This window comes from Salvelinus fontinalis, chromosome 30 (assembly GCF_029448725.1).
Source record: "Salvelinus fontinalis isolate EN_2023a chromosome 30, ASM2944872v1, whole genome shotgun sequence".
Classification (NCBI taxonomy): domain Eukaryota; kingdom Metazoa; phylum Chordata; class Actinopteri; order Salmoniformes; family Salmonidae; genus Salvelinus; species Salvelinus fontinalis.
Window position 1 is genome coordinate 6,129,722 of NC_074694.1, and position 23,735 is coordinate 6,153,456.

The 23,735-nt window shown below is 45.6% G+C and overlaps 1 protein-coding gene across 5 annotated transcripts in view; it reads left to right on the forward strand.

The window, feature by feature from the left end:
- Nucleotides 1-1,521: 1,521 nt before the first annotated feature.
- The window catches only part of LOC129828565 (kinesin-like protein KIF20B), a 48,919-nt gene continuing 26,705 nt past the window's right edge, over nt 1,522-23,735 (forward strand). For 4 of the 5 annotated variants that reach the window (XM_055889604.1, XM_055889606.1, XM_055889607.1 and 1 more), the window contains exons 1-24: nt 1,522-1,619; nt 2,015-2,204; nt 2,353-2,472; nt 2,709-2,847; nt 3,138-3,322; nt 3,447-3,543; nt 3,741-3,950; nt 4,070-4,181; nt 4,330-4,401; nt 4,522-4,668; nt 4,870-5,302; nt 6,334-6,473; nt 6,699-6,822; nt 7,061-7,220; nt 7,617-7,678; nt 8,814-8,933; nt 12,716-12,869; nt 13,518-15,099; nt 15,635-15,773; nt 18,761-18,871; nt 18,967-19,027; nt 21,399-21,524; nt 22,952-23,082; nt 23,483-23,638. In XM_055889604.1, coding sequence (XP_055745579.1) covers nt 2,016-2,204; nt 2,353-2,472; nt 2,709-2,847; nt 3,138-3,322; nt 3,447-3,543; nt 3,741-3,950; nt 4,070-4,181; nt 4,330-4,401; nt 4,522-4,668; nt 4,870-5,302; nt 6,334-6,473; nt 6,699-6,822; nt 7,061-7,220; nt 7,617-7,678; nt 8,814-8,933; nt 12,716-12,869; nt 13,518-15,099; nt 15,635-15,773; nt 18,761-18,871; nt 18,967-19,027; nt 21,399-21,524; nt 22,952-23,082; nt 23,483-23,638 — 4,770 coding nt within the window. In that variant the 5' untranslated portion in view covers nt 1,522-1,619; nt 2,015. The remainder of the gene's footprint in view (nt 1,620-2,014; nt 2,205-2,352; nt 2,473-2,708; nt 2,848-3,137; nt 3,323-3,446; nt 3,544-3,740; nt 3,951-4,069; nt 4,182-4,329; nt 4,402-4,521; nt 4,669-4,869; nt 5,303-6,333; nt 6,474-6,698; nt 6,823-7,060; nt 7,221-7,616; nt 7,679-8,813; nt 8,934-12,715; nt 12,870-13,517; nt 15,100-15,634; nt 15,774-18,760; nt 18,872-18,966; nt 19,028-21,398; nt 21,525-22,951; nt 23,083-23,482; nt 23,639-23,735) is intronic. The other variant, XM_055889605.1, reaches the window with a different exon arrangement.

Here is a 23,735-nt window from a genome sequence, read left to right on the forward strand (position 1 = left end):
CCATGTTAGTTTGTTGGTAATGTGGACACCAAGGAACTTGAAGCTCTCAACCTGCTCCACTGCAGCCCCGTCGATGAGAATGGGGGCGTGCTCAGTCCTCCTTTTCCTGTAGTCCACAATCATCTCCTTTGTCTTGATCACGTTGAGAGGTTGTTGTCCTGGCACCACATGGCCAGGTCTCTGACCTCCTCCCTAAGACACTTTCAGTTGGCGTTTCCTTTATTTTGGCAGTTACCGGTAGTAGCAGGCTACAAGGGAGAAACAGCTTGAGTCGCGTAAATGGGAATATAACATTACAGACAAAGTTTTGAATGAGACAATTGTGTGTACAACATCTAAAGTCCTGCATCACTATACTGAGAGCTTTGGTGTTTGTCCCGATGGGCATTAGGATCTGGTTGCATGCAGCTGTGCACTGAATTTATGATTACTTGGGTTCTGCCAGCTGTGGGCATGTGGTCAGGATTAAATCCAACCCGAAGTAAACAGTTACTGTACGGTACCCTTTATTCTGTGATGTATCATTTTTTTCCTATCATCTCACCAATGTCCGTTTTGGACGAGACTGATTTGACAAATTACAATACTTACACTTTATAGTCAATTTAGACACTAAAATAAATGTTTCTCGCTCATATCGATTCCATATAGCCCATTTTCTAAATGAAAAGTAGCTTTTTAGGTGCAGTCGATCCAGGGCCCTCAAACTCAACTCTGGGCCTCAAAGCTAGATCCACTATGTTTTTTCCTTTCCCCCCAGTAATCAGGGACTGATTTTGACCTGGGACACCAGGTGGGTGCAATGAATTATCAGGTAAAACAGAAAACCAGCAGGATCCGGGCCTCGTAGGGTAAGAGTTAAATTCCCCTGCTCTCCAACCCTGTTCCTGGAGAGCTACCGTGCAGGTATTCGCTCCAACCCCAGTTGTAACTAACCAGCTAATTATTATTAGAGTGTTGGAGTGAAGAGCTACCATCCTGTAGGTTTCAAAGAACAGGGTTTGAGCCCGCTGGTTTAGGGGTTAGTTAGGGACGTCCCAAGGATTCCAAAAAAGCACTAACCTTGGTGAATCACTACCACATACATGTAATCTCTATTTGCATAATCCTAGCTCCCTTTCCTCCCCTCCTTAGCTTTCCTAAATCCATTTCCTCATATCCTTTGCCTTCCTAGTTCGTTTTCCTATCTTAATCGCATTTCTTCTAACACCCTTTCCTTTGTCCTATTCTAGTTTATTTTCCTTCTTCACTTGCTCCCATTTCCTCCCCTAACTGTATTTTCTCTTCTCCTTCCCTTTCCTAGAGCTCAATTCAAGATTGGCTTAAAAAAAAAATATATAAAAAAAAGATTGTGTTGTTGCAGAGATTGAAGTCAATCATAGGAATGTGGGCGTATGGATAATATAATAATCAGAAATACATAGTTAACACACAAAACAGTAGATGCAAAGGTTTGTTTGAAACAGAATGAATATCCGACCGCGTCTTCTACGAGCACTTCCGGTAAAAATCACTCTCCCGATTGGTCGAATTTAAAAATGAGACCGCGACAGTTTAGGATGACAACAGAAGACGGAATTTCGTTGCGAAACATTTTTGTGGAAAAAAAAGTCTGTCACGTAAGTAGACATTAAAAACCCTAATATCAAAAAGAAAAATGCTATTTTTTTCTTAATGATTCGAATATATAGGGTAAGTTAGTGACTTGCATGTCTCTTCATTATGTTACAAAAAGACTAAGGTTAACTAGTTAAGTTAGCTGTGTTGGCGTCGCCTCGTCGGAATAGTGGTTCAGCCAACGTTAACTAGCTGTCAGTGCAGTTACCAATTTGTCTCGTTAAAGCCAACAACATGATCTACTCCGCTTGATTAGTGCTGTGATCTGCTTACGTTGAATGTCGAAGGTGATTTGTTAGCTAGCTAGTTGCTAATGTGGAAGGTGCGTTGGTAGCTAACTATAGCCAGTGCTTTGCTCAACACCTGTTTCTTTGTCCCACCACATTATTTGACACAGGATGATGGAATCAGGTTATCACAGCACATTGGAAAGCGCGGAGAGGGAAATTAACGTCGACGACCTGAGGAAAGACCTTATATCAGAGTTTCACTCACAGGAGTCATGCCTAGAAGAGAATGAGCACTTGCAAGTGTACCTCCGCATTCGACCGTTCACATCAATTGAAAGTGAAAATGGCGAATCACAGGTAATTTAACACACTGCTCTGGCTTGAAATAGTTTTTTCACAAGAAGCACACACGTCAGGTAACAAGAGCCTTGGATAATAACTGTTGACCAAAGTTTAAATTGACCATTGACTTGTGACTCGCTGTCCTTTGCTGTACAAATTCAAGGACTGCGTTTCCATTGAGCCCCCAGACAAGGTCCTCCTCAAGGCTCCAAGGACTTCCCTCTCAGCAGGGCTTAGTGACAAATCAGTCCCTCAGACAGCTCAACGGTTCCAGTTCTCACAGGTCAGTCAGCAGGGCCTGTCAGTGTCATCCAGGGACTGTATACATATATATATTTTTGCCTGCCAGCTAAATCTTACACATTTACAGTAATGGTGATTTTTAATGTGCGCTGTCCCTGTAAAACACATTTTTAACAAAGTAGAACCAAAAAACACACAAGAAAATAAATAATAACCACGATCTCATAAGGAACAGAAGATCTTCTAACAACACTGCTCATTTATTTTTGTCCTCAGGTCTTGGGGCCAGAAACCTCTCAGAGAGAGATGTTTGATGGCACAGTGAGAAGTCTGGTCAAGGATGTTTTGGAAGGTGGAAATTCTCTGGTTTTCACATATGGAGTCACAAATGCGGGAAAGACATTCACATTTCTAGGTTTGATTTCTTGATATATATATTTTTTTAATTGCCTTGCAGCGTTGGAACGATGCATACTGTTTTGTCATAACATCCTACTTGTACACAAGGGCCGGCCTGAGTTAGTTGCTGCACAGATTCACTGTATGAATAACACTGTGGAAATGCAATCCTTAAAAAAAAAAGAAAGTCAAATCATATGTTGACCCTTCACCCCCATTTCAAACCCTGCTCTTTTATGGCCAACTCCCACTAAGATGACATGATTCACACATTAACAGATCTTCAACACCTTTTGGGTTTTTAAGGTCCGGAGGCCAATGCAGGGATCCTCCCCAGGTCTTTGAATGTCATCTTTAACAGCATTGAGGGGCATGTTTACAACCAGATGACTATCAAGCCACAGCGATGCAGAGAGTTCATCAGGCTCACTAAAGATCAGCAGAGTGAAGAGGCCACTAGCAAGAGAAATCTCTTCAGGCTCCTCAAGGAGGTACCGGGTTGGTTTATTAACCCAAATTCATCATAAAAATATTTTTTTTAAAGCCATTGTATTACTCAACAAGTTTTTCTTTGGGTTTAATCATTTATATTATATCATTGTTCTTCCCCCATAGAGTGATAACCCGAAAAGCTCCACCAGTCAGACAACCTCCACCAGCCAGACAAGCTCCACCAGCCAGACAAGCTCCACCAGCCAGACAACCCTACAAGGCAAGGAGATTCATCATTTATGTGGTCTTACACCACCATGCATGTTCATGTTTTGCATTTATACATGATTGTCACGTTGCTCGCTCTCACTCTGTGTGTGTGAGCGCGTGTGCGTTTGGTGCATCGTTTGTCATCACAATAGACTTCTATCCAACAAGAGGGTTTGTAAACAGTCTAACCACTTGTTTCTCTGACAGGGTCCACACTAAGTGACATTGAGAGGACTGTGACTGAAGACGCTTTCAGTCTGGTTGTTGACGCACACACCAAGTTCTCAGTCTGGGTGTCCTTCTGTGAAATCTACAACGAGAATATTCACGACTTGCTGGAGCCCATACCGATCGGAGCCCTGAAGAGATCCACGCTGCGGCTGTCGCAGGATGTCAAAGGCAACTCCTTTGTAAAAGGTAACAGATGCATTGGAGGTGTAAAACATATATATTGCTGTCTAACAAGTGCTTTATATATCTATCCCGCTCTGTCAACTGAGCTGCAAAGGACCAAATGTTCCTGCGTGTACTTTCAGATCTGACGTGGGTACAAGTGAACAACGCTGAGGAAGCCTACAAGGTGATGAAGCTAGGAAAGAAGAACCAGAGCTTCGCCAGCACAAAGCTCAACCTCCTCTCGAGCAGGAGGTACGATCATTTTAAAAGCACGTTATTTTTCGTTTTCCACTTTTAGTCATTTGAATGTTTCCTTGGGCTGTTACTAACTTGCGTGAGCCAAGTTCACACAGACTAGATTGACTGCTGTGTTCTTATAGAAATCTGTTCCTATGCTCAGCCACAGCATCTTTTCTGTTCGTATCCTGCGGATTGAAGATGCTAGGATTCCTCGTGTTCACTCGGTCAGCGAGTAAGTGAAATGGATATTTTATTCATTCGCTCACAATAAAATAAAAAATCTTCTATAAGCAACCATGCAGTACTTGTGGGTGTGTAAGGCAGGGCTGTGTTTTTTCCCCTTCCTGTTCAGGCTGTCCCTGTGTGACCTGGCTGGGTCAGAGCGGTGTGCTAAAACTCAGAATAAAGGGGAGCGTTTGAAAGAAGCCGGGAACATCAACACTTCGCTGATGACGCTGGGCAAGTGCATCAACGCCTTACGTCAAAGCCAGCAATCCAAGTGAGCCGTGTCTGCTTTTTGACATACGTAATACAGAGTCTACAAAACATTAGGAACGCCTTCCACATAATAAATCATCTTTTAGCTGACTCTGCTGCAACTCACTTCTCAGTGCCCTGAGAAGTGTGTTTTTTGTTGTACATTGTCCCTGTCCAAACGTAATGAATACAATTTACATTCTGACCTGCCCCTTGTTGCTAGGCTACCACAGCACATCCCTTTCAGGGAGAGCAAGCTCACCCACTACCTGCAGGGCTTCTTCTGTGGGCGGGGCAAAGCCTGCATGGTAGTCAACGTCAACCAGTGTGCCTCCATGTACGACGAGACACTCAACGTGCTCAAGTTCTCCGCCGTGGCTCAGAAGGTGGTGGTGCTGACATCCAAGACCGCCTCCCATCTCGCCACCAAGACGTCGGCCCGGGAACTGTCCGTGATCGTCGACCACGCAGACAGGAAGAACCTATTGGGTAAGCGGAGAAGGAGCTCTCTGGTTGGCTGGGAGACCAGTCTGGAGGATGTGCAGGAGGATGTTGATGACGTGGAAGGGGAGAGCACGGCAGAGGACAGCGTGATTGAGGAGACCATGCAGGAAGTGGACGATGACAAGATTCTCATCGATAAAGATGCTTATGAGGTAAGGCTCTCCCCCTAGCTACTAGGGCTGAGAGTTGCCAGGGGCCTCATTAGACCAGACTGAGGGGCCTCATTACACCAGGCCTCATTACACCAGGCCTCATTACACCAGGCCTCATTACACCAGACTGAGGGGCCACCAGACTGAGGGGCCACCAGACTGAGGGGCCACCAGACTGAGGGGCCACCAGACTGAGGGGCCACCAGACTGAGGGGCCACCAGACTGAGGGGCCACCAGACTGAGGGGCCACCAGACTGAGGGGCCACCAGACTGAGGGGCCACCAGACTGAGGGGCCACCAGACTGAGGGGCCACCAGACTGAGGGGCCACCAGACTGAGGGGCCACCAGACTGAGGGGCCACCAGACTGAGGGGCCACCAGACTGAGGGGCCACCAGACTGAGGGGCCACCAGACTGAGGGGCCACCAGACTGAGGGGCCACCAGACTGAGGGGCCACCAGACTGAGGGGCCATTACAATATCTATTGCGTTCCGAAAATATTGCTCATAACATGTCTGCTGCAGAGGGACAAGAGAGTTATGATAACTAGTTTTCATCAGTTGTGGAAATAAGTGCTGAAAACAAATTGGCTCTCTATTTTAAAAGGTGGGGAACAAGCTATGAAGGGAAAATTAGTTTTGGTGCAGGGACAGCCAACTAGTGCACAAATAATACAGCGACATTGTCAAAAATAATATCCCGATTTATGTAACCGTATTGATTTGTTCCTCTGTTTAGTAGTTACCTACATTTCCAGGACCTGATTTGATTTCTGAAATTTGGGGAAGATTCAGGCTTACTAATAGTCTCGTAAAAGGGACTGGAGTTTTTCCTTATCAGATCACATTGTCAAAACTCTGGTACCTTTTTTTTTTTATTAATGTGAAGTTCACCCAGAACTAAAGTCTTGTGTAATTTGGTCAGATGCTTGATTTTTTTTATTATTATTATTTTTTTTTATAAAGTCTGTCCACAAGAGATGAATGTGAAGTAAGTTTTTTTTTTTTTTATGTCTGTTAACCCTTTCAGAGTCAACTCCTCCAGTTGAAGGAGCTCCGGGAACAACTCCAGGAAGAGAGATCTGAAAACCTGGCTTTGGAATCCCGGATCCGGGACGAAGTCACAAAGGAATTTTCTGAGCTTTTCTCTGAAATGCAGACCGACTACGAGTGAGCTCTTCTCTGCCTCTTTTTTGTTGTTGTTTGTTTTTTAAGTCATAATTTTAGTTTGGCTGCTTTTAAATAATAATAGATTGGATTTATATATTGCCTTTCTATCAACTGAGGTTACTCATAGCTTTTACATAGTAAGGTGGATTTTAAAGGTTAAATGTTTTTAATACATACAACTGAACAAGCTGTAGCTTTAATAACTTGATTTCTGTATCCTTAAAGGGAACGTCTGGCCAAAGAGAAGGAGATTGTCGAGGAGAGAGCAGAGAGGCGTCTAGAGATCCTGAAGAATCTAGTGAACAAGAACGCCAGTCATGAGGAGCTTTACAGAGCAGAGCGAGCCACGGTAATGTGGACTAACTAGACACATTGGCCGTCTAGCAGTGTCAACCTCCATCATGTAGCCTTGTCTCTTCCTTCACCTGACACTTGACACAGCTGTGATAACTACTCTATTGAGGAATCACGTATTGACTATGACATGTGGTCTCACCTAGCTATCTTAACATGAACGTACTTAACTGTAAGTTGCTCTGGATAAGAGCTTCTGCTAAATTACTAAAATGTGTATTGTCTCCGTGTAGAGGGTCAGCTCGTCGTTGGGAGGCATGTTTGACTCCATGTGCAGTGACCTGGCAGGCATAAAGATGGCGGCTGAGACGGCCAAGACGTGTCTGGTGGTCGCCCATCCCAGTAGTGACACCGTCTCCAACCTCTCAGAGCAGCTCCCTGTCAAAACCAATGGTAACCAACTGGCGGCCGGTTGCCTCGTGGCCGGCTGGCGGCCGGTTGCCTCGTGGCCGGCTGGCGGCCGGTTGCCTCGCTGGCGGCCAGTTTTATTTTAGCACTACACAATGGATTCCACTTAGCAAAGGCTTGATGATGATTTGAATGGGGTGTGTCATGTTAAAAACCCAAGATCTGCACCTTTTTGGGTCCTCAGGACCAGGATGATGAAACACTGGTGTAGCCTGTCACATTCACCTTCAGTAGAACTGTCAGCAATAACCTGTCAATCACCAGTTTTCACTGTCCGTCAATGACCAGAAGCAGACCGGTTTACCTGATTTTCAATGGCTGTGAGGGAACATGCTAGGTCTCCTTCTGGTTGATTAGTCCGTTGTCTTCCGTTGATTTCAGAACTGGAAAATTATTGCAGACAAGCATCGCAATCAAACGAACAGCTTGACGAGGCTAGAAAGGTACTGTCAAATTTATTTTATTTTTGGGTGGGGTATTTTGCAGCAATGGGACTTATTTTGGTTTTAACTAATCAATCGTGGACAGACTACATACACCACATGATGCTGCAGTTTAGTTCTGTGTGTACTGAGAGAGAGTCGGGCACTGGGGGGGAGAGAGAGAGTCGGGCACTGGGGGGGAGAGAGAGAGTCGGGCACTGGGGGGGAGAGAGAGAGTCGGGCACTGGGGGGGAGAGAGAGAGTCGGGCACTGGGGGGGAGAGAGAGAGTCGGGCACTGGGGGGGAGAGAGAGAGTCGGGCACTGGGGGGGAGAGAGAGAGTCGGGCACTGGGGGGGAGAGAGAGAGTCGGGCACTGGGGGGGAGAGAGAGAGTCGGGCACTGGGGGGGAGAGAGAGAGAGTCGGGCACTGGGGGGGGAGGGAGAGAGTCGGGCACTGGGGGGGGAGGGAGAGAGTCGGCACTGGGGGGGGAGGGAGAGAGTCGGGCACTGGGGGGGGAGGGAGAGAGTCGGGCACTGGGGGGGGAGGGAGAGAGTCGGGCACTGGGGGGGAGGGAGAGAGTCGGGCACTGGGGGGGAGGGAGAGAGTCGGGCACTGGGGGGGAGGGAGAGAGTCGGGCACTGGGGGGGAGGGAGAGAGTCGGGCACTGGGGGGGAGGGAGAGAGTCGGGCACTGGGGGGGAGGGAGAGAGTCGGGCACTGGGGGGGGAGGGAGAGAGTCGGGCACTGGGGGGGGAGAGAGAGAGAGAGTCGGGCACTGGGGGGGGAGAGAGAGAGAGAGTCGGGCACTGGGGGGGGAGAGAGAGAGTCGGGCACTGGGGGGGGAGAGAGAGAGAGAGAGAGTCGGGCACTGGGGGGGGAGAGAGAGAGAGAGAGAGTCGGGCACTGGGGGGGGAGAGAGAGAGAGAGAGAGTCGGGCACTGGGGGGGGAGAGAGAGAGAGAGAGAGTCGGGCACTGGGGGGGGAGAGAGAGAGAGAGTCGGGCACTGGGGGGGGAGAGAGAGAGAGAGAGTCGGGCACTGGGGGGGGAGAGAGAGAGAGAGAGTCGGGCACTGGGGGGGGAGGGAGAGAGTCGGGCACTGGGGGGGGAGGGAGAGAGTCGGGCACTGACAAACCTGTTTGTGTTTTCTCATGTAGACTCTGGAGTCTCAGGAGCTGAAGATCTCCGACCTGGTGAAGATGTGTCATGAGAAGGATGAGATGATCTCCTCGCTTCAGAACACCGTGGACCAGCAGGTCAAAGACACTATCAAGGATGTAAGTTCCTTTTAAATGACAAGCTATCAGCCTGTTTCACAGCCCAGGGGTTCTCAAACCTTTTTAGGAGGGGCCGGGGGACACATTTTGTGATAGGAAATTCATCAGGGACCACCCTGATTTGATTGGTCACATACATGTGGTTAGCAGATGCTATTGGTCACATACACGTGGTTAGCAGATGTTAATGTTCACGTGGTTAGCAGATGTTATTGGTCACGTGGTTAGCAGATGTTAATGGTCACGTGGTTAGCAGATGTTATTGGTCACGTGGTTAGCAGATGTTATTGGTCACGTGGTTAGCAGATGTTATTGGTCACGTGGTTAGCAGATGTTATTGGTCACGTGGTTAGCAGATGCTATTGGTCACGTGGTTAGCAGATGCTATTGGTCACGTGGTTAGCAGATGCTATTGGTCACGTGGTTAGCAGATGCTGTTGGTCACGTGGTTAGCAGATGCTGTTGGTCACGTGGTTAGCAGATGCTGTTGGTCACGTGGTTAGCAGATGCTGTTGGTCACGTGGTTAGCAGATGCTGTTGGTCACGTGGTTAGCAGATGCTGTTGGTCACGTGGTTAGCAGATGCTGTTGGTCACGTGGTTAGCAGATGCTGTTGGTCACGTGGTTAGCAGATGCTGTTGGTCACGTGGTTAGCAGATGCTGTTGGTCACGTGGTTAGCAGATGCTGTTGGTCACGTGGTTAGCAGATGCTGTTGGTCACGTGGTTAGCAGATGCTGTTGGTCACGTGGTCAGCAGATGCTGTTGGTCACGTGGTTAGCAGATGCTGTTGGTCACGTGGTTAGCAGATGCTGTTGGTCACGTGGTTAGCAGATGCTGTTGGTCACGTGGTTAGCAGATGCTGTTGGTCACGTGGTTAGCAGATGCTGTTGGTCACGTGGTTAGCAGATGCTGTTGGTCACGTGGTTAGCAGATGCTGTTGGTCACGTGGTTAGCAGATGCTGTTGGTCACGTGGTTAGCAGATGCTGTTGGTCACGTGGTTAGCAGATGCTGTTGGTCACGTGGTTAGCAGATGCTGTTGGTCACGTGGTTAGCAGATGCTGTTGGTCACGTGGTTAGCAGATGCTGTTGGTCACGTGGTTAGCAGATGCTGTTGGTCACGTGGTTAGCAGATGCTGTTGGTCACGTGGTTAGCAGATGCTGTTGGTCACGTGGTTAGCAGATGCTGTTGGTCACGTGGTTAGCAGATGCTGCTGGTCACGTGGTTAGCAGATGCTGTTGGTCACGTGGTCAGCAGATGCTGTTGGTCACGTACACACGGTTAGCAGATGTTATTGCGAGTGTAGGGAAATGCTTGTGTTTCTAGTTCCGAAAGTGCACTAATATCTAACAATTCCACAACAACTACCTAATACACACATCTAAGTAAAGGAATGGAATAAGAATATATAAATATATGGATGAGCAATGCAGAGCGTCATAGGCTAAGATTCAATAGATGGTATGTAATGTACAGTTGAAGTCGGAAGTTTTACATACACCTTAGCCAAATACATTTAAACTGTTTTTCACAATTCCTGACATTTAATCTGAGTAAAAATTCCCTGTCTTATGTCAGTTAGGCTCACCACTTTATTTTAAGAATGTGAAATGTCAGAATAATAGTAGAGAATTATTTCATTCAGCTTTTATTTCTCATCACATTCCCAGGGGGTCAGAAGTTTACATACACGCAATTCGTATTTGGTAGCATTGCCTTTAAATTGTTTAACTTGGGTCAAATGTTTCGGCTAGCCTTCCACAAGCTTCCCACAATAAATTGGGTGAATTTTGGCCCATTCCTCCTGATAGAGCTGGTGTAACTGAGTCAGGTTTGTAGGCCTCCTTGCTCACACACGCTTCTTCAGTTCTGCCCACACATTTTCTATGGGATTGAGGTCAGGGCTTTGTGATGGCCACTCCAATACCTTGACTTTGTTGTCCTTAAGCCATTTTGTAACAACTTTGGAAGTATGCTTGGGGACATTGTCCATTTGGAAGACCCATTTGCGACCAAGCTTTAACTTCCTGACTGATGTCTTGAGATGTTGCTTCAATATATCCACATAATTTCCCCTCCTCGTGATGCCATCTATTTTGTGAAGTTCACCAGCCCCTCCTGCAGCAAAGCACCTCCACAACATGATGCTGCCACCCCCGTGCATCACGGTTGGGATGGTGTTCTTCGGCTTGCAAGCATCTCCCTTTTTCCTCCAAACATAACGATGGTCATTATGGCCAAACAGTTATATTTTTGTTTCATCAGACCAGAGGATATTTCTCAAAGTACGATCTTTGTCCCCATGTGCAGTTGCAAACCGTAGTCTGGCTTTTTTATGGCGGTTTTGGAGTGGTGGCTTCCTCCTTGCTGAGCGGCCTTTCAGGTTATGTCGATATATGACTTGTTTTACTGTGGATATAGATACTTTTGTACCTGTTTCCTCCAGCATCTTCACAAGGTCCTTTGCTGCTGTTCTGGGATTGATTTGCGCACCAAAGTACGTTCATCTCTAGGAGACAGAATGCGTCTCCTTCCTGAGCAGTATGACGGCTGCGTGGTCCCATGGTGTTTATACTTGCGTACTATTGTTTGTACAGATGAACGTGGTACCTTCAGGCGTTTGGAAATTGCTCTCAAGGATGAACCAGACTTGTGGAGGTCTACAATTTATTTTCTGAGGTCTTGGCTGATTTCTTTTGATTTTCCAATGATGTCAAGCAAAGAGGCACTGAGTTTGAAGGTAGGCCTTGAAATACATCCACAAGGTACACCTCCAATTGACTCAAATTATGTTAATTAGCCTATCAGAAACTTCTATAACCATGACATAATTTCCTGGAATTTTCCAAGCTGTTTAATGGCACAGTCAACTTAGTGTATGTAAACTTCTGACCCACTGGAATTGTGATACATTGAGTTATAAGTGAAATAATTTGTCTGTAAACAAATGTTTGAAAAATTACGTGTCATGCACAAAGTAGATGTCCTAACCGACTTGCCAAAAGTATAGTTCGTTAACAAGAAATATGTGGAGTGGTTGATACACTTAGGTTGGAGTCATTCACACTCGTTTATGTAAACTTCTGACTTCAACTGTACATATGAGATGAGTAATATGTAAACATTAAAGTGATCCATCTATTGACGTGGCCAATGATTTCAAGTCTGTATGTAGGCAGCAGCCTCTCTGTGTTAGTGATGGACATAATTGCATATGAGTTCTACTATGACTTTGGCAGTGCATCATGGCTGGACGAACCAAGTCTCAGACCCTGGGAAGTAAAAAATAAATGTAAAGGCCCATGTCTTGGCATCAGAATATTGCATTTCGACACATTTTGTCATGGGGCAGAGTTGTGAAATTTACTGTGGATACCAATATCCCTGTGAGCCGCCCAGGCCCGTGTCACTCAGGGTTAAGAACATGCATTGTAAATGAATAATATTGTATTACACCCTTTTAACTTATTCCATGGGTGTTGTTGGCCAAAAATGTGTTTAATCTGTTAGTAGTATTCATAAACAATGTATATATTTTGACATCTGAACGTGGACCCCCTGCAGTACCTAGCCGACCCCACTTTGAGAACCCTTGTCATACTCTGTATTTGACAATACCTCCCCCTTTTTATAGCTCACTGGTGCCAATTTCCCATCCGAATGTCACCTTTTTTATGAATGCTCATATCCAGAACCTGACCAATTTTTATTCCAGCTTGAGTTGGCCATGCTTGAGGTTTTAACACCGTTGTTGGGGGGGGGGGGGGGGGTGTTCCTTGACAGAAGACTACATTCGACGGCATCAAAGACGAGCTCCTGCGTCTGAAGAGCAGCTGCACTTGCTCCGGAGGGGAGAAGCGCAGCTCTCGCGCAGAGAGCCGCAAACGGCTGGTGGACCTCCAGCCGGACTTGGAGGAACAGCCCCCCAGCAAGAAAGGTACGGGGTAGGCTCCGAGCACTGCCGGGATGTCCCTCCCACCGTTTGTGGGGGGGGGGGGGGCAGGGGGGAGAGAATAATGCCAGAGGTCGCAAAAACATCTGCTCGAAAAGGCGACTGTCTGCGCTCAAGAAGTAATGCTGCCTCAGACTTCCTTATGTATAAATGCTTCTATTCGCCATTTGTGGGTTTAAAAAAAAAAGTGATTGTCTTATTCATGATTTTAAACAATAATAAATCGTTCTTTTGTTGGTTTTCTGTACTCAGACACTTTTTTTTTTTTTTAACATTACAGATGTGGAAGGTATTATTGAGGAATCGCATCATTAGTAGAGACACCATGTTCTGAGAAATGATCTTCACTAACCATACTCACTAATATGGACTTAGAAATGTTTATTTTCCAATATCAATTGCTGACCAAAATTGCAATGTGTCCAGTTTGCTGTTTAGCAAACCACTAGCCCTAATCCCATTCCACTGGCTAACGCTTAAGGACAGAACACAAGATTCATTCAGTTAAATACTGTAAAGCATCCCGTTAACCTAAACTAACATCCCACCGTACCTCAGATGATCAGTATTATAATATACTTTGTTGGCAACCCCTTTTAGAGATGACTCATCAGATGTCCTGTTCTTTGTTAGGATTCCATGGGGAGGGTAGTGGAGAGGAAGAGGAGAAGGAGAAGAAGATGGACAGATTGCGCTGGGAGCAGGTGGTGAAATCCTCAGAAGTGGCGGGACAAGTAGAGACTCTGCAGCTTGACCAGGTAGCACACGGCGAGGGTGACTGGAAAGTGCAGGAGAAGAATATCTCCTGTATGGAGGCACATGAGCTGAACGCTGAGGCGCAGACGCGTGCTCGCGAGGAGGCCCTGTCCGTGGAGCAGGCGGCGAGGAGGGAGAATGCCAGGCTGCTCCAGGAACGGGAAGACTTGCAGCGGGAGATGGGCGTACTCCGAGGGGAATCCCAGGATCTAACTGGGAAGCTGCAGGCCGTGGAGAGGGAGGTCAGTCTGCAGACAGCTAGAGCAGAAAAAGCTGCAGAGGACCGACAGGTCACGCATGACCACGAGGTCAGAGAGAAAACTGCCCTGATTGACTCCCTGATACAGGAAGTGACACGCCTAGGGCAGGAAGTCGTGGCCTATCAAGCTGCGTCGGAAGTACAAAGGGACAGCCGGCTTCTCAGAGACAAGATGGCGGAACTGAAGAGGGAATGCTCAGAGGCCCTAGCGGAGAGGCTCCTGCTGAAAGAGAAACTGGCCCAACAGCAGATCATAGAACAGGAGTTAAAAGAGAAACTGGCCCAACAGCAGATCATAGAACAGGAGTTGGGGGAGCTGAAAGAGAAACTGGCCCGACAGCAGATCATAGAACAGGAGTTGGGGGAGCTGAAAGAGAAACTGGCCCAACAGCAGATCATAGAACAGGAGTTGGGGGAGCTGAAAGAGAAACTGGCCCAACAGCAGATCATAGAACAGGAGTTGGGGGAGCTGAAAGAGAAACTGGCCCAACAGCAGATCATAGAACAGGAGTTGGGGGAGCTGAAAGAGAAACTGGCCCAACAGCAGATCATAGAACAGGAGTTGGGGGAGCTGAAAGAGAAACTGGCCCAACAGCAGATCATAGAACAGGAGTTGGGGGAGCTGAAAGAGAAACTGGCCCAACAGCAGATCATAGAACAGGAGTTGGAGGAGCTGAAAGAGAAACTGGCCAAACAGCAGATCATAGAACAGGAGTTGGAGGAGCTGAAAGAGAAACTGGCCCAACAGGAACTGACCTTGGAGCAGCTCAAGGTGGAAATGGAGGCTAAAGAAGAGGCCCACGTTGACAGCAAAAACTCTGTAGCTGAGAGAGAGACTGCTGAGGGGCTGAGGAAACTAAACTCTGATCTGGAAGCTGAGGTCGCGACCTTGAAGGGAAAGATAGCCTATCTGGAGGAAGAGGAGCGCACGCGCCAAATGGAGAGGGAGGTGGCTGTAACCGTGTCCCAAACGGAGAGAGTGGCAGAGTTGGAGAAGATACTGTTCGAGAAGGAGGCGGAGGTGTCGGGCCTGCAGAGGAGCCTGAGGGAGGCGCAGGAGAGGTGGGAGGATGAGACGGCTGCGGTGCAGGAGGCTCGTAGGAGGGAGGTGGAGAGGAGGAGGGAGCTGCTGGCCGTGGCTGAGGAGGCCATCGCTCAGAAGGACGCTGAGCTGAACAAGAGAGCCCAGGACATCACCAGGTTGGCTGGCTGGCACCATTCACTCACTCGGGCTAGTTGGGAGGCCTACGGGCCAATCCTAAATCATCCTCTAAACCAGGGGTGTCAAACTCATTCCACGGAGGGCCTTGTGTCTGCAGGTTTTTGGTCTTTCCTTTCAATAAAGCCCTAGACAACCAGGTGTGGGGAGTTCCTAACTAATTAGTGATGTTAATTCATCAATCAAGTACAAGGGTGGAGCGAAAACCCGCAGACACTCGGCCCTCCGTGGAATGAGTTTGACACCTGTGCTCTAAACCCTACGCACGTGTGGAGATCTGAGAGGATTTGATTGGTGTATGCAGTACGGTGACAGGTTCCACCTAGCCTATCAGAGGGCAAGGTGCAGCTGTTACAAGATTGATTACAAGTGTCCTCTCAGATCTCTACAAGTGTATAGGGCACCAGGATTAGGGGTTGTTTGATTTCTTTATTTTCCCTGCTCATCCTGACTGGTAAACCTCTCTCTCTAATATAGTAGTGTTTTTAGGTTAATCTCATGTGTTTGTGACCACAGATTGAAGGAGACCATTAAACTTGACTCGGACAAAGTGAAGAGTTTGACCTTGGACCTTGAGAGGAAAGACGATGACATTTCTGATCTCAAGGAGAAGCTGGCCGACTCTAAAAAACAGATACAGCAAGTTCAAAAGGAGGTAAAGGCTGATAAAAATATATAAATCTTTTCATTGTGGTGGCAGCGTAGCCTAGTGGTTAGAGTGGAGGGGCGGCAGCGTAGCCTAGTGGTTAGAGTGGAGGGGCGGCAGCGTAGCCTAGTGGTTAGAGTGTTGGACTAGTAACCGAAAGGTTGCAAGATCGAATGCCCGAGCTGACAAGGTAAAAATATATCGTTCTGCCCCCTGAACAAGGCAGTTAACCCCACTGTTCCTAGACCAGTTAACCCCACTGTTCCTAGACCAGTTAACCCCACTGTTCCTAGACCAGTTAACCCCACTGTTCCTAGACCAGTTAACCCCACTGTTCCTAGACCAGTTAACCCCACTGTTCCTAGACCAGTTAACCCCACTGTTCCTAGACCAGTTAAACCCCACTGTTCCTAGACCAGTTAAACCCCACTGTTCCTAGACCAGTTAAACCCCACTGTTCCTAGACCAGTTAAACCCCACTGTTCCTAGACCAGTTAAACCCCACTGTTCCTAGACCAGTTAAACCCCACTGTTCCTAGACCAGTTAAACCCCACTGTTCCTAGACCAGTTAAACCCCACTGTTCCTAGACCAGTTAAACCCCACTGTTCCTAGACCAGTTAAACCCCACTGTTCCTAGACCAGTTAAACCCCACTGTTCCTAGACCAGTTAAACCCCACTGTTCCTAGGCCGTTATTGAAAATAAGAATTTGTTATTAATTTATTTAACTAGGCAAGTCAGTTAAAAAAAATTAAAAATGACAGTGAGCAATATACAGTATATACACACAAGTATGTGGACACCTGCTCGTCAAACATCTCATTCCAAATTCATGGGCATTAATATGGAGTTGGGCCCCCCCTTTTTGCTGCTATAACAGCCTCCACTCTTCTGGGAAAGGCTTTCCATTAGATGTTGGAACATTGCTGCTATAACAGCCTCCACTCTTCTGGGAAGGCTTTCCACTAGATGTTGGAACATTGCTGCTATAACAGCCTCCACTCTTCTGGGAAGGCTTTCCACTAGATGTTGGAACATTGCTGCTATAACAGCCTCCTCTCTTCTGGGAAGGCTTTCCACTAGATGTTGGAACATTGCTGCTATAACAGCCTCCACTCTTCTGGGAAGGCTTTCCACTAGATGTTGGAACATTGCTGCTATAACAGCCTCCACTCTTCTGGGAAGGCTTTCCACTAGATGTTGGAACATTGCTGCTATAACAGCCTCCACTCTTCTGGGAAGGCTTTCCACTAGATGTTGGAACATTGCTGCTATAACAGCCTCCACTCTTCTGGGAAGGCTTTCCACTAGTTGTTGGAACATTGCTGCTATAACAGCCTCCACTCTTCTGGGAAGGCTTTCCACTAGATGTTGGAACATTGCTGCTATAACAGCCTCCACTCTTCTGGGAAGGCTTTCCACTAGATGCTGGAACATTGCTGAGAGGACTTGCTTCCTTTCAGCAACAAGAGCATTAGTGAGGTCGGGGCACTGATGTTGGGCGATTTAAGCCTGGCTCGCAGTCGGCGGTTCCAATTCATCCCAAAAGTGTTCGATGGGGTTGAGATCAGGGCTCTGCAGGCCAGTCAAGTTATTCCACATCGAACTCAACAAACCATTTCTGTATGGACCTCGCTTTGTGTTCGGGGGGCATTATCATGCTGAAACAGGAAAGGGCCTTTCCCAAACTGCTGCCATGAAGTTGGAGGCACAGAATAATCTAGAATGGTATGTTGTAGCGTTAAGATTTCCCTTCATTGGAACTAAGGGGCCCGAACCATGAAAAACAGCCACAGACCATTATTCCTCCTCCACCAAACTTTACAGTTGGCACTATGCATTCGGGCAGGTAGCGTTCTCCTGGCGTCCGCCAAACCAGAAAACTAATTTCCACTGCTCCAGAGTCCAATGGCGACGAGCTTTACACCACTCCAGCCAACACTTGGCATTGCGCATGGTGATTTTAGGCTTGTGTGCGGCTGCTCGGCCATGGAAACCCCTTTCGTGAAGCGTCCGACAAACAGTTATTGTGCTGACGTTGCTTCTAGAGGTAGTTTGGAACTCGGTAGTGAGGGTTGCAACCGAGGACGGACATTTATTTTACCTGCTACGCGCTTCAGCACTCGGTGGTTCCGTTTCTGTGAGCTTGTGTGGCCTACCACTTCTTGGCTGAGCCGTTGTTGCTCCTAGACGTTTTCACTTCACAATAACAGCACTTTTTAAAAAGTTGTTAGGTTCTAATTCTGAGTAAAACACTCAATGGACATTTTATGAAAGCGTAACCAAGTTTAATTCTGCCCAGAGGATCAATACAGCTGCATTAGACAAACACATTATCACACAAGGACTGATATTTAACCGTTCCTCATAGGCTGAGTCTCCTCCTACACATCTGAACAAACATCGTTCTTTATCACTAGGTAGGACACTAGTGATACGGGCCATAAACTTTTGCTTCTCCCTTAAGGTGACCTGACCTCAACCCCCCCCCCTCCATCACTAATCCATGGTTCTCTCCCCTTATCAATGCCTGCCCTGACCTCAACCCCTCCTTCCATTTCTAATCCCTCGCCCCCCCTTTATCAATGTCTGCCCTGACCTCAACCCCCCCCTCCATCACTAATCCATGGCTCTCTCCCCTTATCAATGCCTGACCTCAACCCCCCCCTCCATCACTAATCCATGGCTCTCTCCCCTCATCAATGTCTGCCCTGACCTCAACCCCCCCTCCATCACTAATCCATGGCTCTTTCCCCTTATCAATGTCTGCCCTGACCTCAACCCCCCCCCCCCCCCTCCATCACTAATGCATGGCTCTCTCCCCTTATCAATGTCTGCCCTGACCTCACAATCACAATCACAATCACTATCACTAATCACAATCACTAATAACATATTAAAAACTAGTAATACAATATGAATAACACATTTAAACACTTAATAATGTATTAAAGACTTGATAACATGTGTGCCCTTTTTGTGATCCTTACCCAAGATCATCTTGGAGAAATCTCTCAAACAAAAACTGCAGGACTTGGAGAAAGTGATGAAACGGCAGCAGGCAGACTTGGCCAACAAAGACCGGACCATACACCAACTGAGAACTGTATGTTGTGTACTCTCTGGGTTATTTTCATTCTAACAAAGAGAAATATATATATATATATGCCCTTGTTGTTGACCGGCTCTTCCTCTATCCAGGAACATTCCGGTGACTCGAAGTCTGAGGAGAACCTAAAGCTCTATCAGAACACCTGCAAAGGTACATGGCTCCGTACTGTTCTACTGTGTGTGTGTCTGTCTTCCATACATAGTCTGTGTTTTGAAATCTGTCTTCCCAGACTACTTAGTAAAAGTGTGTACTAATCATCCTATAGACTCTTTTAGAAGACACTGTTCTTAAAAATGGTTGCTGTTTTTAGCAGCAAATATCAACATATGAGACTCACGCATGCTGAGAATGCATCGTCTAATGCAGTGTTTCCCAACTCCAGTCCTCCAGTACTCCCATACACCACACATTTTATTGTATCCCCCAGACAAACTCACCCGATTCAACTCATTGAGGGCTTGATGATGAGTTGACAAGTTAAATCAGGTGTGTTTATCTGGGGCTACGACGACAATGTCTACTATTGAGGAGGAAACACTGATCTAATGCGCAATTGTGTGTTTTCCTGTCGTTGTTTTGGGACAGCCGTTCCCCTCGTCTGATTTATTAGACACACGTGGGTCTGAAAAGGTGCCCTCCAATAGTATGCAGAGAATTATATTACTATAGATGAAAGACAAAATGAGTTTGACATCCTGGCATTTTTAAAGCATTACTTTAACTTCTTCTTATGGCTGCAATCCCGTTAACGGGATGATATGACAACAGCCAGTGAAAGTGCAGGGCGCCAAATTCAAACAACAGAAATCTCATAATTAAAATTCCTCAGACATTCATGTGTCTTATATCATTTTAAAGGTAATCTTGTTGTTAATCCCACCAAAGTGTCCGATTTCAAATAGGCTTTTCAGCGAAAGCACTACAAACGATTATGTTAGGTCACCGCAAAATCACAGAAAAACACAGCCATTTTTCCAGCCAAAGACAGGAGTCACAAAAAGCAGAAATCGAGATAAAATTAATCACTAACCTTTGATCTTCATCAGATGACACTCATAAGACTTCATGTTACACAATACATATATGTTTTGTTCAATAAAGTTCATATTTATATCCAAAAACCTCAGTTTACATTGGCGCCATGTTCAGAAATGCCTCCAAAATATCCTGGGAAATTAGAGAACCACGTCAAATAACAGAAATCCTCATCATAAACTTTGATGAAAGATGCATGTTTTGCATAGAATTAAAGATACACTTGTTCTTAATGCAACCGCTGTGTCAGATTTCAAAAAGCTTTACGGCAAAAGCACAATATTCAATATTCTGAGAACAGCGTTCAGCCACAAAAGGAAGCCATACAGTTACCCGCGAAATTGTGCAGTCAACAAAACTCATTAATAGTATTATAAATCTTCACTTTGCTGATCTTCGTCGGAATGCACTCGCAGGACTTCCACAAGAAATATTCGGTGATGTCCATAATTTATGTCCAAATAGCTATTTTTGTTAGCGTGTTTGGTAAACAAATCCAAAGTCAGGAAGCGCGTTCACTAAAAGCAGACCATGTCAAAAAGTTCCGTAACAGTCAGTAGAAACATGTCAAACGATTTATTGAATCAATCTTTAGGATGTTTTTAACATAAATCTTCAATAACGTTCCAACCGGAGAATTCCATTGACTTCAGATGTGATGGAACAGAGCTCCCTCTCATGTGAACGCACATGGTCAGAGCATGGTCAGAGCATGGTCAGAGCATGGTCAGAGCATGGTCAGAGCATGGTCAGAGCATGGTCAGAGCATGGTCAGAGCATGGTCAGAGCATGGTCAGAGCATGGTCAGAGCATGGTCAGAGCATGGTAGACCTGACTCATTCCTGTCTCCTTCGGCCCCACTTCACAGTAGATGCATCAGACAAGGTTTTACAGACTGTTGACATCTAGTGGAAGCCGTAGGAAGTGTAAACTGATCCATATCCCACTGTGTATTCAATAGGGGCTGGGTTGAGAATCGACCAACCTCAGATTTCCCACTTCCTGTTAGGATTTCTTCTCAGGTTTTTGCCTGCCATATGAGTTCTGTTATACTCACAGACATCATTCAAACAGTTTTAGAAACTTCAGAGTGTTTTCTATCCAATACTAATAATAATATGCATATATTAGCAACTGGGACTGAGGAGCAGGCAGTTTACTCTGGGCACCTTTCATCCAAGCTACTCAATACTGCCCCTGCAGCCATAAGAAGGTTTAAGTTTCAAAATTGCACCTACTAGAAAACGTTCAATTTCCACAAAATGGCTACTATTTAGAGTACAAGTATTGGAACACGGTCATAGTGTTGACTACATGCGGTACTTCAGGTATTGTGACACAGCTGTGGTGTTTGACAGTACATACGGTAGTCTATTCCCATATGCTGTTTGTAGTCTATTCCCATATGCTGTTGGTAGTCTATTCTCATATGCTCTTCTCTGTGTGTCTCTGTTCTGTATTCATGGGGTTCATTGTGCTTCTTCAGACCTTCAGGCTAAGGAGCGTTTGATTGAGGACATGCGTCTGGCTCTGATTGAGCAGGAGGACACCCAGACCCAACAGGAGCAGGTGCTGGATGCTAAACTGGAAGAGATTGACGCCCTCACAGACGGTGGGATTATCAAATCACTATTTCAAGTGTATTTAAACACGTGCTAATACACTTAACAAAAAATAATAATATATATATATATATATATATATATATATATATATATATATATATATTAAAAATGAATAATAACAAAATAATTTTTAAATATAGCTGCAAACACAAGCAGCAATGAACGGGGTTCACAGGATGACAGAAAGGACACAAGATCAGTCTTTATGTGTAATCGGGGAAAGCATGATCATATTGATAACAAATGTAATGAGTAAATGCAAAATCTGGACTGAGGAGGAGCTGATTGTAGCTGGTTTTGAGAACTAACGTTACATTATGCAAAGAATACGTTGTTAGTCGTTTCCTTGTTTTTTTTTAGATATCAATACTAAATTCAGTGTAGTTCATTTCGAGCGATGTCCGTGATGACAATGACACGTTTTCAAATTGATAGGGCACCCGTGGAGTGGATTTATAGTGGTTTAATGTGGACACTTAAAATCTGATTTTTATTTATCAAAAACTCAGCCATCTTTTGACCAATCCCATAGCATTTCTCTGTACCATGGGCCTACATTCCACATTTGGTGTCTGAAGATTTGAAGTATTTTCTAGCATATTAGCTAATATGCATCTACTTGTATTGTGTGGCAATCTTTAAATGCATCAGTTATTTTCTCAAACTCTTTAGGGAGTATTGTTAGGAGTGAATTTAACTCTTCTTTTTTTCATCCATGAGAAGATTTTTTCAATACATTTCTTAGCATCAGAGTTACGTAGTCAAATAAGTGAATTGATAATAGTTTGTATATAGTTAGTTAATAATTGTTAATAGTTTCTTAAGATATCAATGGTAAACTTCACATGATTCATCGTGTTAATGTCTTTGATGACCCAGAACAGTTTCATAGGCCATTGTTGAGTGGTACAAAGGATTTAAATGGACACGTAAAATCAGATTTCCTGATTATTATTTTTTTTTATCAGTAACTCCCCCATCTCTTAACCAATCCCTTAGCTTTTCTCAAACTAAGTTAAGAGATATACAATGAGCCAACATACCAAGATGGAGGAAAACATATCCTGGTGAACCTTATGGGCCCTTGAGACACGTTTGTTCAGCATGAGGATAGACGTCGACCTAAAACGTTTCAAGTCTCTAGGTCAAAGTATAAGCGTTTAAGTGAGACCCCCCTTATAACAGCACCACCTACTGGCCAATCAGTGCCATTCTTTTGACCAAATTACTCATAGCCTCTAGTTTATTTTGTCAAATATAGAAAAAAATATATAATCTAAGAATAACAATAGATTACAGGTTGGCTGTGAAACCCCTAAACAAGACTGTGAGATGTGGTATTCCATTCAGATTACAGCTCTTTATATTTGGTGACAGTACTCAAGTTTTTTGTTGTTTTGTTTGTTATTTTCAGAGGTGGAGAAAGTGAAAGGACTGTTAAGATACCAGGACAATAGAAAAGACACCGCGGCCCTGAGAGACGGCCAATCGGACGAAGCCAAATTGGCCAAACAGGAAGCCATTCAGGCTCAAGTGACCTTGAAGGTGGACGTCTAAATATTTAGTTGATAATACATATTTTGTCCCGTCTTTTTTTTAGATTGGATTAATCCGTGTTTGTACGTGTTTAGAGATCTGGGATGATAAAACCACAAATAGACCTTGATGTCTGAACAGACCTCTTATCGAGGACATGTTAATTATATCGATAATTACGATAAATAGTCTATAGCCTTCTAAATGTGACGTTTGACGTGAAATCAGTCTACTGGTATGCGTGGTTGGTAACGGGACAATTGCTAGCTACAATGTTCAAACTAGAAGTACGAGTTTTTAAGGGTCGTATGAAAAGTATTTGAGGGGGCACATTCCTGTTAGAAATCTATTTATCATTATTGCGTATTTTTTTGTCTACATTGCTCATCTCGTGTGTGTGTGTTTCTAGCTGTGTACTGAGAAGCACCAGGCTGACAGGAGGAAGTGGCTTGAGGAGAAGATGGTTCTGATCCGGCAGGCCAAGGAGGCCGAGGACAAGAGGAACCAGGAGATGAGGAAGTTCGCAGACGGCCGTGAGCGACACGCCAAACAGCAAACCCAAGTGGTAATAGAACTTCCTGTAGAAATGGCCCATTTAGATCCTCTCCTCCGGGGACTACTCCCCCCCCCCCCCCCCCCCCCCCCGCCCTCCCAGCCCTTCC